Source organism: Amphibalanus amphitrite, unplaced genomic scaffold (assembly GCF_019059575.1).
Source record: "Amphibalanus amphitrite isolate SeventyFive unplaced genomic scaffold, NRLGWU_Aamphi_draft 000051F_arrow, whole genome shotgun sequence".
NCBI lineage: Eukaryota > Metazoa > Arthropoda > Thecostraca > Balanomorpha > Balanidae > Amphibalanus > Amphibalanus amphitrite.
The window spans coordinates 1,015,232-1,029,758 of NW_024881547.1; the positions used below are offsets into that span (position 1 = coordinate 1,015,232).

At 42.1% G+C, this 14,527-nt stretch overlaps 1 protein-coding gene across 1 annotated transcript; it reads right to left on the bottom strand.

Annotated features, from left to right (window-relative positions):
- Window positions 1-10,636: 10,636 nt before the first annotated feature.
- On the bottom strand, window positions 10,637-14,152 carry LOC122377824 (ninjurin-2-like). The gene is made up of 3 exons (XM_043358272.1): window positions 13,804-14,152; window positions 13,177-13,350; window positions 10,637-11,652 (listed from the first exon to the last, which is right to left on the bottom strand). The coding sequence occupies exons 1-3, from the start codon at window positions 14,035-14,037 to the stop codon at window positions 11,422-11,424; spliced, it is 639 nt and encodes a 212-aa protein (XP_043214207.1). The 5' UTR covers window positions 14,038-14,152; the 3' UTR covers window positions 10,637-11,421.
- Between the last annotated feature and the right edge of the window lie 375 nt (window positions 14,153-14,527).

Sequence of the window (14,527 nt, forward strand, 5' to 3'; positions counted from 1 at the left end):
TTAAATCTGGATGAACAGGATCGGCTGGCGAATAAACGACACCAAAACACTCATTTGCCCTTCGAATAATAAGCATTAGGCTAGCGTTTATGTACAGTATTACTATTCATATTAGTAAATCATTATTTTATGACAGAGGGATACATTGTTAAAAAGCCAACGTGTCACCAGACACCAATAATCGATTCCGTTTTAACTTTATTTTAGTGCAGTCCAAATATTGCAAGGTGTACAAGGAAAGATCGGTGAGCAAAAGGAGTATCAATTGGTGGAAGTGGTTCAAGGTTCATTGGATCTCACGCTCAGCGATGTGCAAAATAATTAATTGAATAGTCCAACATTCTCAGTGCACCCAGACCCAGCTCAGTACTGCTGTGCCCTGATATTTGAATGCAAATATCCTCAAACAGGAAGACTCGCTCCTCATCCCGCTCTCCCTTTCTGCACGGCCGATGATATCACATGCTTCCCACTCTTCCTCTCGATACAAACCTCGATCGGCGGCGCCCCGGCAGAGGCGGCTCGAGGTCACGAGGAGCGGCCCATGACGACCCCGGCGGAGGCTGTGCCGCCCCTGAGAACCGTGTCAGATCAGTCGTGTCGGTACCGACCCGGTGCACGAACCGCAGCCCACACGCGGCATCGGCGGCACGCGAGCGCCACAACGTCTTCATTTGTATGACACTGACACAGTCAGAGGTGGTGCCGGAGATATACGGGATCCCATTCTAATTAGGGTTAAGTGAACGAAATGTTTGGAGAAGTCAGGCGATTGAATAGTGGGAAGAAAAGAAGCTGTTCACCTGCAACCTATAGATTGGGAGACATAGCAATCAGAAGAGATGAATTGAATCGGATTTATTTGTATTTACAGAGCGTGCAATGGTATCATCAATTCATTTTATCTTCTATATGTATAGTTGAGGATGCGTGTATATATATATTATGGCGATTAATATCAAGTATGTATGGAGGTTCGTAACGATATAAAAGTGTTCATTATTTTATAAGAGGAAAAACAAGAGAATGTCAAACGGTTTTCGGCTTACGCCATTTTTAACGAGGCATATCCCTCTTGATATGTATGACTATATCTTATGCCTGTTACGGGTCATATGCTAACTTGGGCAGTATGCAAACTGCCCGGGCAGTATGCAAACTACCCAACAGCCCGGGCAGTATGCACACCGCCCGGGTAGTATGCATACTACCCGACCCCTTGGGCAGTATGCATACCGCCCAAAAGCTTGGGCAGTTTGCATACTGCCCGCCTCTCGTCTTGAAGTTGTGTATTTCATGTCCATTTTAAAAATAAAAATGGATCTCTGAGTAAAATAGCTTAATTACGAAGTCTGTTTTGCCGTCAAGCGTGTTTTATCGATTGCAGGATGGAATAAGAATTAGAATATACAGACTGAAATTTTTTCCCAGAATTTCATTGTTTATTAGCCAGCGACCAACAAGTCATTTTCATAAATGACGACTGATCTATAGTATCATCACTCGATGGCTTTGGTTTGGCATCTGGACCTGTAGAGGGCGTAAGTACAGTTTCAATTATAGCTAATGCTGCATGAAACCATTTGCATGCAAGGCGTAACAAGTTCTTATGGTCAGGTAACTGCAGGACAGATTAAGTGACCTTACCTCAGAAAAGGTTAGAACTTGTTCGCCATAGCTACCCCGACTGAACGATCGCTTTGAAACTTTCAGCGATCAATAGCAGTAAAAGCATGTATAAAATACATGCATTGGAACTTTGATGTCCAACCGATGACCTAAGGTCAGGCCAATTTTGCAGTCTCTTAGAAGTTGACAGGAGAAAGTTGAAAGACGCCTTTTTGGATAAAAGTCCTTCTAAACGCTCTCAAATATCGGGTTCCATGCAGGGTTGTATACGACTCAATCAATAGCAATCAATTCAATCAGGACAAATTTGGGAAACCAATCAAATCAATCAAGTCAGAGCAGTTTTCGGGAATTGATTCAATCGACTCAAACGCGACAATGAAAGGAATCAATCAACTCAATCAAACGACTCAAACCAAGACATACATTAGGTTTTTTGCCCCACCAACTTGGAAAAGCGTCCATAGCAGTCTGGTGTACCTACCTACCTACCTACCTACAGAAGAAACATAAAATATTGTCATTTAAAATTATAAATTGCCATGCCATTCAAAGATTCTATGTAATAAGGAAGGATACCTAGTGATGGACAGGCGGATCATGATATTGAGGTTCAATGGGTAGAATTGGAGCAGAAGTTTCATTTGATGGGTGCAAAATAACCCAGTAGTTGACTCGCCCCTTAACCCAAATCACCACCTTTCACCTAAAAGTTGTCAATTTAATTTTGGCCATATTCCAGCTGAGTCATCAGGCCATCTACCCCATGTAAAGCCCCTGTCTGTCTCTTATGTGAGTTATGCGGAGCTCTTCTGAAATGAACCCTAAACATAATGAACCTAGCTAGGTTTCATGCCACACTGACACCATACGAAAGTGTTGAAAATGTGCTACAAATTTGACAACTTCATTAGGTATGCTTTATGAAGACAGCAGGAAAGCAGGTAGGTACCTACGTACCTGCCTAGATGTGTCACTGGCTACCAACAGTACTAACGAAGGTAGATAGGTTATATGTGAAGAATTCAAAACATTTTATTGCAATACAATTTGAAACTGTTAGGACTGGGGGATAGGGATGAGGATTAAAAATATATTTAAAAGGAAATGGAGAGGACAAGGACTCTGGAACCACAGGATAAGTTAAGGAGAAAGGAAGAAGGAACAAGGAAAATTAAGCGAAAAAGGCACGGTGCGACTGCGAAAAAACAAAGAAAACGTTTTGCCAACAAGTATGCTAAGCTTTTATAAATGCTTATTCTACGTCTTTTGATTTTTTGGTAAGATGACGTCATTGATAATCATGAAGTATGGTAGATTATCATAAAATAAATCGGTTGTACAACACCAATTTCGTTTTAATTATTATTTCATTTGAAATAAAACCACTTTATAATATTCGGTAAAATATTTTAAGGAAAATGAAATATATTAAATATGTTATGCTTAGGCTCTCAGGAGAAAAGGATCAACAGACGTTCTGCTGCAAATTAAACAATGCAGCAAATTTAGCGAGACGAAAACGGCGCTTTTGTTTCAGTTATTTTTGTAGGGGTTTCAGATAGAGTTCAGTGGGTTGTTTCTGAGGAGATGTGGAGATGTGAATTATTAATTAATCACACTTTATTAGTATATAGGGCCTTGCACTTTATCATCTCGATAAAGAAAAACGTTTCCTGCTGAGTGCAGAAAGGTAGGTAGGTGCATCGCCAGGTTCTATCACCAGGATTGGAGCAGTTATTGCAGTTGAAAGTCAAAGTTGGCTGTTCATGTTTAGACCCTGTTCTTTATTTGGCCATCTACCCCATAATGCAGTTGTGATGACAAGCAGTTTTCAATGTAGTTTTGTGATCTTTGATGTCATCAATTGGTGTCATTATTTTTCGTCAACTAAAACTTATTTGAACTTTCCGTTCAATCGACTCAATGATACGAGTCACTCTAATTTTCGGGAATCAAATCAGTCAACCAGTCGCTAAAGTCAAACGAGTCAGTCAACCAGTCATCTCGAAAAGTCAATCGACTCAATCCAATCAACTCAAAATACGCGTTGAATCAAATCAATCAATTCAATCGACTTGATTGGTATACAACCCTGGTTCCATGTAAACACAACACACTGAATCGGCAAATTGCTTTTGTAGTGACCCCTCTTTATGACCATGAGGCCATGTCAGGTCATAACAGATCTGCAGTAGTTTTTTACGATTACCTACTTTTTATGGAGACGTATTCGAGCAATGGAAATAACCTTAGATGTGTTTAAGTCGACGATAAGGATCGTCTGATAACCAACATGACCTTTTCATGTCAGGTCATGACCTTGACCTTAGGTCAAATTTTAAAGTGGTCTTAAAAGCCAAATTATAGTTAACTCCACACGTCTCGACGAGAGGAACACGATGCCGGCAAACGCAATGTCGTGCCTATCTAAGGTAAACTAATTTTGCCGTAAAATATATAAATCGTCAAAACAGCTATTTTAGGCGTTGTTGCCCTCTGGAGGCTACACTGTTGAGCTTAGGTCAACTTTGAGGGCTTATTCCAGAAAGCGTTAGTAGAGCTACTGAATGCGCATCTTTGCGGCGCTTTAGCTCTATTAGTTTCCGAGCTTGTGGGCCGATTTGTAAAAAAGTTAAAAAGGTGAAAATTGACCTTTGATGACCTCTGGTGACCTGATCTTTGGTCTGACCTAAAACATGACAGGAGTTTTTTCCATGAATTTTTATGTTATTTTGAATGCCGCTTACGGCATCTTACATGCAGCTTACTCCTGTGCCGCTAAGTGGCACAGGAGTCGAGTTATGGGTGTTCAATCCCCCTCCCAAAAAACCGGCACGGCTGGTGCCGAGCGCGGCCCCGCGCGGGTTAAAGTGTCTGCCATTGACATTGTATGCGAGCTATGGCATTAACTAGCCTCACGAGCCACGGTCAGCATACTGCCCGAGTAAACATCCTGCCCGTGAGATGAAAGGTGGGTAGTATGCATACTACCCGGGCAGTATGCAAACTACCCGGGCGGTATGCATACTGCCCAAGCGGTCGGGTAGTATGCATACTACCCGGGCGGTATGCATACTGCCCGGGCTGTTGGGTAGTTTGCATACTGCCCGGGTAGTTTGCATACTACCCGAGTTAGCATATGGCCCGTAACATGCCTATCATTTCTAATGACAAATAAAAGGCATAGGTAGTGCGCATGCGCCTGCCTAGTACGCACATGAATTTGAATCCATAAACTATTCAAAAGTCCAAATTATAGAACAACTTGCTGGTGAGATGAAACACGTTGTTGATACGGTTTGACAGTTTTATGAGTATGTGTATTGTGTATTCATCTCAACACGAAAAATTGTGTCTCACGTAACATTATATTTCAAGTGAAAATAGGGGAGAGCGGGGCCAGTTGAAACACGGGGTCAGATGAAACATGGCTTTAGCCTTTATTTTCAACAGTATGCAACATATGGCGTTGCCGACACCACTGCGCATCCGCGCTCGACCACTTCCTTTGTCAACGGCGTTTGGGCGGCAAACGGACGGTAATTTTGATTTGACACTTGTTTTTGTGTTTTTGAGGGACGTTTGGGAGAAATCGTTCTTATGAATATTTTGTGATATATCATATACCTTTGTTTGCTGAAAGAAGAACTCCTGGCTCCGGAATAACACCTTATTTGGCCCTTCATTCAGCATGATGCCGTCCCTCCAGCTCGTTTGACATGTGCTTTACGGCGCGTGCGAGATGGCGGGAGCGGATGGGGTCAATTGAAACGCTTCTCTGAGGGTCAGTTGAAACAGGGCCACAGGCCGTTTCAATGGACCCCGGCGACCTTTGCAATGGTTATTGTTCAGGGGCTGTAAACATTAAAGGAAATAGTCCACCTTTGAAATGAGCTTTTAAACTGAAATAGTAGTTTAATAGAGCTCAATTTTTTACCCCTTTTTCTCCAGCCTTTTGCTTGAAAGCACACTATAGCCTTAGATATTTCTCATTTTTCTCATCCGCCAATTTTACCATAGTCTATATACTTTATCTCACCTATTATGAGGAACTTTGCACTTTTAGCTTTCCAACGACCTATTGAATGTAGCATTTGGAAAGTAAACCGGACAAAATATCTCCTTAAGAAAGTGGCCTTAAAGAGGAAAACATCCCATTGTTAACCCGCGCCCCACTGGGGGGGGGGCTATTTATAGCCCCCCCTCCCGTTTTTCTGCAATAACTTCCAAACCGCTTGACGAATCGACGCCAAACTTTCAGTACCTTCGGCTGCATCAATTTGACACCTTGTGTCAAAATTTGAACTTCGTAGCTACTATGGGTCGGCCGGAAATGACGTCAGAGTGACGTCATGTTCGTCTGATTTCGACGCAAAACATTGAACCACGGCAATCGCTCCCAAGAGCTCAGTTTTTAAGCTAGATCCAATTTCTTTGCATGAAAGAACTCAGAATTGACCGCGCTATCAAACTGCTATCACGGATTTTCAAAATTTTGAAAATTTCGAAAATTTTATATAATAATATTCAAAATTTATATTTTTATATTTTTTTCAAAAAGTTTTGGACTTTTCGAAAAAACCGGAATATATGCGACAGAACGCATGATTATGACTAACTCTAGCAAGTTTTAGCTAAATATCTTCAAAAATGGCCAAGTTATACGCATTATTGCAAAAAATTCACAATTATTAATTTTTCAAATCAATTTTTCAGTACGTATTTGGCATCGTACACCAATATAAATGGCACCATCGTGTTCCTGAGCTCAAACTGCATCCAATAGACACCTTTTTTGTTGAAAAATTTCAACTTCAAAATTTGACCTTTTTTGACCTGAAAGTGACCTGACCTAAGCTAATTTCGACTCAAAATGACCTTGAATGACACAGACGACATCAAATTCGAAATCTATGGCCTAAATGGACCATAAAACATGTGTCACGTGACCGACGCATGATATAATATTTTCGTGACCTGTGATGACCTGACCCTGACCTGAAAATCAAAGTACAAGTTTGGTACCCTCAAGGTATCTAGAGCATCTGTTCACGAGTGTGGAAACCAAAAATGAGCCTGATCTGACTTGTAAGACGGCGGCCAGAGCCCAAAATGTGAACAAGCCAAAGTGCTAATAATTTTTACTTTGACCTGACCTGTGACGTCATCGGTGACCTCGAGGTCAATGAAATTAGGTTTCGCTCGACAGTTTTTCCGGGGCTATCAGACGCCGTTTGAATTTTGACGATCGGCCCAGTAGTTTCGGAGTTAGGAGGGGGGGCTATGAATAGCCCCCCCCCAGTAGGGCGTGTTATACACAGACCCCAGTGGGGCGCGGGTTAAGGATAGGTGCAATTGACCCCATGGGCTGGTTCAATTGACCCTCGCATCGGGGTCATTTGAAACGGGCGTAGAGCTGTTTTATAAGCATGCGTTTGGCAGCAAAATATGTTTGAAACATAATTTTACATATCTAAAAATAAAGCAAAAAGAGCATATTTTGTCATGGCATTGTGCATTTTTCGATATGACAACTAGATCTCGCTGTGCATGTTAATATATAAAAAGTGGTTCAACTGGCCCCGCTCTCCCCTACATCAAGCCCACTAGTGATATTCCATATGGTGTTTGCTTTCGATGAGCTGTTGATAGACAACTGAACGTTTATGGTCCATCGACCTATTTTATGATTGGTGTCTTGGTGACAGGATTTTTGATCGCCTCTAACTCGTTGAACACTATGTTAGTGTTCTCTATACTGAAGGCAGCTATGACGATGTTTATCACCGTGATGAGGAACACGAGTATGACGGTGACGTTGTTGATGATGGCGGCCGCGTTCTGGGTCGAGGAGCCCTCGTTGATGCTTAGGGCCCCCAGGACCATCAGGGCGATGCCCACCGCGATCTGAAAGGATGAACAGCACAGTGGAGGCAGGCGATTTCGTAATTTTTCAGGTATTGATGAACTACTTATAAATGGTTAATGCCACAGATTACTGCAGTGCATTACACTGTATAGGCTGTAGAGTAGTCTATATCTATGCATATTTTCATATTAAAATAGTTTATGAAGATAAACCACCAATACCAGAACTTTGAAATTGAAATTTGAAACAGCAGATTCAGTAGCATAAAATACAACGATGATTTGGGTTAGATTAGAACTAACTATTCGTGCACTTCATGCGTTGCAGATTATTTCACCAAGTGTGAACAGAAAAATACATCATGAAATTTGGCTCTGAGAGTGTACATAGATGAAAAGCCATAACGTGAGCAATGTGCATTGTGCAGAACGTGCGCATTCGAAATATGCATTTTTAACCCGCGCCCCAGTGTCAGTCTGGATTTTCCACGACCTGGTGTGGGGGGGTGTTTGAACACCCCCCCCTTCTAACTCGGCTCCTGGGCCACGTAGCGACACGCGGTAAGCGGCAATCGAAAGAACGTCAAAAATAAGGACGAAAACGCTTCGGTCGTTTTTTGGGTCAGGTCAAAGGTCAGGTCACCAGAGGTCACCAAAGGTAAAATGTTGACTATTTCAACAATTTGGAAACTGCCAACGGCTATCTCGGGAACCGATAGAGCTACAGCGCCGCGGAAAAGTGCATTCGATAGCCCTTTTACAGACCTTTCTGAATAATGCTCTCAGATTTGACCTCAGGTCAACGGTTTAGCCTCCAGAGGGCAAAAACTCCAAAAATAGCCGTTTTTACGAAAATCGGTTTTTCGGCGATAACTTTTGACTCAAAAGAGCCATGACATTACTTTTGCCAGCATCGTGTTTCTCTCGTTGAGACGCGTCAAATGAACTATAAGTTGACCTTGAAAGGTCAACTTGAAAATTTGACCTCAGGTCAAGGTCATGACCTGACCGGAAAAGGTCATGTTGCATATCAGTCGATCCGCAACGTCGAGCCAAACACATCTAAGGCCTTTTCAGCGCTCTAACACGCCTCTATCAGAAGTTATTAGCGAAAAACTGTTAGATTCTGTTCGTGACCTGAGATGACCTCGGGGACATAACGAGGGGTCACAGTTGCCATTTTCCGGTTCAGTGTGTCAATTTTACCTACATCTCGATGTTTGAGAGCGTCTAGAATAGCGTTCGTGCAAAACAGACGCTTTCAATTTTCTCCCATTGACTTATAATGGAGAGGCCGCAAAATTGACCTGACCTTAGGTCACCGATATCGAAATTCCGAAATATTTTTATAGATACTGTTATCCTCATCAATCGCTGAAAGTTTCAAAGTGATCGGTCACTCGGTGTAGCTATGGCAGACATTGAAACTTTTTATGAGGTGAGGTCACTTCAAGTGTCCTGGTGACCTGACCTTGAACGACCTTGGTCTGAAATTTTCACAACATGTGTAGAATTGATGTATGATAAGGTGTACCAAAAACGGCGGCGCTCCGCGCCGCCGTTTTTGAGATATCTGCGAAAAACCGTAAGGGGGGTGTTCAAACACCCCCCCACACTTGGGCGCGGGTTAAAGATGTGCAAGGTGGCAACAACTGCGTCCTAAAATAAACGGTGGGATGAATCACTCACCCAGCTATTATCCACTTGGGTTAATGAGTAGTACCTTATTCTTTAATCTTTTCAGTTTTCACACACACTTGTAGGCGTTTCGATTTGGCTAATTTAGTAACACATAACACAGAATGTGAAAATGTATTGGAGAAAGGGTTAGACAAAAATGCCGACGCAAATAAATTCCCGATCGGACCCATATTCTAGAACGATGGTTCTTAGAAAGCGCGGTGTAAAATCCATATTCAGCATATCCAACAAAAATATAAAGCACAGTCAAAGCCACTCGATCACCTGAATCTGAAGCTGAATCACACACTCGAAAGGTCCAAACTTTTCTTGTTTTTATCTGCTTCACGCTACGGTATTATATCATCAAACTCGGCGGCTGTGGCGGCGGCGGCGGCGACTTGACCCTCCCGCTGCGAGACCGCTGCCGAGGTGTCCCAGGCGAAGCCATTATAGATGGCGTCCACGACGACGGTGCACGAGGCCAGCACCATGATGAGGCTGGCTAGCCCGTTGCGCCAGCGAGCGAGGTTGTAGGAGAGGTCTCCACAGGTCTCCACGATATCCATCACGATGAGGGCGACGTTCGCCAACACCTGGATCGACTGCGGAGAAGGACAGGAACAGGATTACAGTGCACTTTGATTCTTGAGACGTTAGTTAATAGTTAATTGGAAGATAAAGTTGAATATGGCATTGGAGCATCTGTCCTCCTCCTCATTTTCGGTAACAATGGTCCGTGGCCCGTGACATTTAGCCATGTTGAAAGGACACTTTGGTGATAGAAGTTTGAAACGTATCGAATTAAAGGGAATAGTTCACTTTCCCGAAATTAGTTTTTAGCAATGGATTTATGATTTGTTATGCTCAAAATGATCAGCATAGAAAATAAAACCTTTTTATAGAAATATTACTTTATATATTTCAATATAGGAAGAACTATATTCTTTTAAAAAAATTGACGCGGAAGCTTCTTACGCGTTGACCAATCATATTGCGCAGTACAAACCCATTGACTGTAAGCAGCATGCTGATTGGCTGACGATGACGTGGCTACATTCCCCAGCAAGGCACGCATTCCAGATTCCTCTGCAAGGCACTCTTTTCGGAACGAGAAATGGAATATCTTCGTCTGGGGTGATTGTTGGGCCGTAAAAGCTTCTGATTTATGCTAGTCTCAGCTAAAGCTACAAAACCATGCTATTCCAGTTCAAAACCCCATGTTCAAAGTGAACTATTTCCTTTAATCATAATAGGAAGCTGGCATATAATTCGTTCATATAATTTGGCATACAAAAATTTATATGCGATGGAACAAGCATGGCTTAGGTGCCTCTTTGTGCGAATCAAAACGATACCTGTATAGTGGTTCATTATTCACTTTCAATGGTGTCTGTCGTACAAAGTCTGTTATATCTGTTCAGTTTATTTTTACAGCACAAAAAGCAACGCGAGAAGATGATTTAGCGTTGATTCCAAATGCTGCTAACATTAACATAGCATGCATGTCCTTAGCCATTTGTTTATTGCCTGAATTTCAGGTAAAACGCATAGGCAAAACTATTAGAACCTACAGGTCTAGGTATAGGTGCTAGAATGCGAGATATTTTAGCTGTGAGCACCTACGCTCAATGCATATCTAAGATTAGGTACTTTATCGGAAAGTGAAGACATCGAAAGTTGAACATCAATTAGTTTTACTTATAAACCTGAATGTTTTTTGAAAATGTGGTATATGCACATGTTATACATCAAACGTAAAAGCTACGGTCAAATGAACGTTTTACTTGCAGCATTAGCTGATGTTTTTTCTTTCATTGAATGACATGTTTATTTTTTATCTTGAATATTATTTTATTATAACATAATATTTTTCATCCATCCTTATAATCAAGCACTTTAAAGCATAAAATCGCATTTCAATCAACGCCACCTTTTTCAAATACCAATCTAGGTACATATATACAAGCGCCGGCTTGGAAAAGTATGTTTTTTATACCAAGTCCAAATATAATACATGCATTGCTTTTCATGCATTTACACATGTGTGCATTGCTTTACGTTTCCGAAACCTGCATATGGGATGCGTTATTCGCGGTGCCTCTTGTTGGTACACCTGCTTTACAAACAAGTCGTAGAAAGTTCCTAAGGTGAAACAAAACGCTTAGTCACATTTTCCACCGGTGCGAAATGGATGAACACAAGATAAATGTCGAGACGCAGGGATCGAACTTAATGTCCCTAGGGAACTTCTTTGCCAGCCGCTTCTACAGCTATCACTTCTGCATCAATTTCGGTCAGATCAGGCTCGCGCACATCGAACGCCGCGATCAGGACATTGGCCATAGTGGCCAGAAACACGAGGACCAGAGACGTGTAGTTTAGGGCGTTGGCTGATGTGGTATATTCTTCTCGGTCCAGTCGACAGTCGCGCAGCAAAGTCAGGCTGATTGAGAAAATGCCAATCAGCAGCTGCAAAGGACGACGGAGGAATCCGTTAGATGGCGCGCGGAGCAGCCCGACGCAATGGTGATTTACCAATTATGGGATTCTGAGGTATACCATAGTCTTGATACTAAAATCCTCACAACGCTTGTTACGAATTGACCCCATAACTGATCTTGTTACGTAAGTTCAAGGGTTAAGTTTCACCAGGCATCTGGCATTCTGTCGGTGACCTGCCGGCTAAATATTGCATAGTTGGGGTATTGATTTTTCCCTAACAAGGTTTGCCTTACATAATGGGCTTTCAACCGGCGGACGGTTGTCATGCCTATGAAAACGCCCCGTTTAATTTATAACGAGTCATTGCGATCCCTCGCTCCACCTTGCAGCGTTCCTATCAAATAATTGCCTTTTCTGCGTAGTAACGACCAACATTATTATATAAGCGTAAAGCTAACTATCAAATACTTAACAGATTTAAAGCCAGGTGTGAATTCCTTGGTAGGAATTGTGTGGCAGACTGGAAATAACTCTTGCTGCCTACGGCCGACCCGAATGTAGCTTATTGGTTGCGTATATGTATTGTGTAGACAATTGATACTCTGTCAGGGTAAGACGAGGTCAAAAGCTCTTTGCAAGTACAATCAGGCGTTATTCCTAAAATAACTAGGATTTTTGGAGCTTATGGGTGACAGCTTCTAAATTTCGTGTTTTACTGCATTATAACTATTTTATAAAGAGCATCGATTTTGGATTCACATAAAATAATATAAATTAAATTGATAACACTGCAAAAGCATTGTTTCCGTGCTTAGCAAACAACTGTGCACATGGAATGCTTAAAGCAGGCCTGCACCTTGCTTTTACGTTCGCTGACAACCAAAACAGCACGAAGACCATGATGGCATTCATGTCTTGACAATGTGTTTTGTGTATTTAAAAGCAGGACCCAGTGCCTTGTTATTATCGCGCTTTTTATGCGTGCAGTGTCAATCAAAATCGATATTATGGGCATTGATTAGGATATTTATCGGAAATGATAATCGAATCAACGCATACAAATATTGAAAAATACAAATGATATATTAATAGCAATATTTACATTGGTGCAAATTAGAAATATGTATTTTTAGAAGATGCGCAGTCTCATATGTGTTTCAACCTATGAGCATGAATATAATAAATAAAAAGGTTAGAACTGACCCTTAGTAATAATGATAATATCAGATAAATAGATTGAAAAGGTTTATTTTCAATCATTTTCTCTCATATTATGAGCTAAAGTTTATTTTTAACATTTTTATTGATGGGTAGTCGTTTCATTTCATTACAATTTTTTGGTCAATTGTGATTTACAGATCTCATATCGAGGTTGTATTATCGCACAATAAATAAATTGACAAATGTTCTATTTTTTTTAATCAAATAATGATTACTTATCGCTTGCAAATGAGCAAGTGGCATGTGATTATCAAGCCCTTACATTTAAAAGCAGCATTATTTCATGCATTTAGAGTGCGTATACGTTTCAGACGCTCCTGCGATATTCACCTGTAGCGCAATGCTGATGCTGATGAGGGTGACCATCAGCGTGTAGAACTCGTGCTGATCTCCCGCCTGGAGGACATAGCGCAGCTGGGACGCGTTGGCAGTCAGCAGTGCCACGTCCAGCATCCCCTGGGCGATCGTCTTCTTGGTGGCATATCGGTTTGGGTCGACCCTATTCTGTGGAGAGAAAGTGACGAGCCGTCAAATATAGGCTTGCTATATCCCTCCCCGGACCAATCGGCTTTGTATAAAAGGGCAAGGGATATAAAATAGACTTAAAAACTGTGAAGAAAATGTGCAAAAAGGTTAAAAAAACATTTGAGGTATTCGTTGCTACATATGTTAGGTGGGCTGCAGCTGGAAGAGAAAGTGGCCGAGGCACTCTATGCTGCTGTCTATCATAAAACATCATGCGCTTTATGTTGCCCGATATTCGTGCTTGATAATTGATGTATTAGTGACATATCCTGAAATCTGCATTCTTTTGTTATGACTATAGGTATGACAAAAGGATTGATCCTTCCAATTACAATGCCGCTTATATCACAAGCATGCCATTCTCGAAAAAAGCAAGAAGTCCCTGGCCCCCAGCGCCAACCGCTTCCTCCAGGCCAGGCGTAGCGCACTCACTTTGTCCATGTTGAGCGCGCTAGTGACGGCGTCGGCCACACGACTGGCAGCTGACATTGTGACAGTCCCCGGGACTTCCTCCTTCACCTCTGGAGAGTCCGGTGGTGGTGACCTGCTCCTTTGCCTCTGGTGAGCAGAGTGTCCGTGGCCCACGCGCATCGGCGGGAGCCTAGTCGGCGCTGACCCCCTTCCCCCATCCAGGTGGCGCTCCATGGTGTCGACGACTTCACTCATGTTTGCAGGAAGACCTCAGCGCTACCTGAAAACGTCTCTTCAGTCCTCATCGCACTGAATAAGTTACCACACTGGTCGTGTATGACGATGGTGATTACATAATGGGCCAGATACCTACAGAATAAATTAGGACAGCTCAATGGACATGATTTTCAATAGCCGTTTTCACGACGGGCTATCCGGTGAGTGCACCTGATTTGACCAACTGCACCTAATCTCTTTTACAGCAAATATCTTTATCTTATGAATTTATTTCAGTGTTTTAATCGATTATACTCACTCGGCTGATAATGTGACAAAGCAGCTATATAAGCAATTAGTGCAACCCTAGCTGATAGCTACTAAGAGACACACTGAACCTAATTTGACCAAATCTGCACCTAGTCTGCACCAAATGTGCACCAGATGTGTACCAGATGGCCGTCGTGAAAACGGCTAATACAGCCTACACAGAGACACGTAGAGACAGCCAGCCTCATGAACGAGATAT

Coding starts and splice junctions, on each gene's coding strand:
- LOC122377824 (XM_043358272.1), bottom strand. CDS start 14,037: ATGAGTGAAGTCGTCGACACCATGGAGCGCCACCTGGATGGGGGAAGG. Junction 13,351..13,803: donor GCGCGCTCAACATGGACAAA/GTGAGTGCGCTA, acceptor TTCTCTCCACAG/AATAGGGTCGACCCAAACCG. Junction 11,653..13,176: donor GCATCAGCATTGCGCTACAG/GTGAATATCGCA, acceptor CGTCCTTTGCAG/CTGCTGATTGGCATTTTCTC.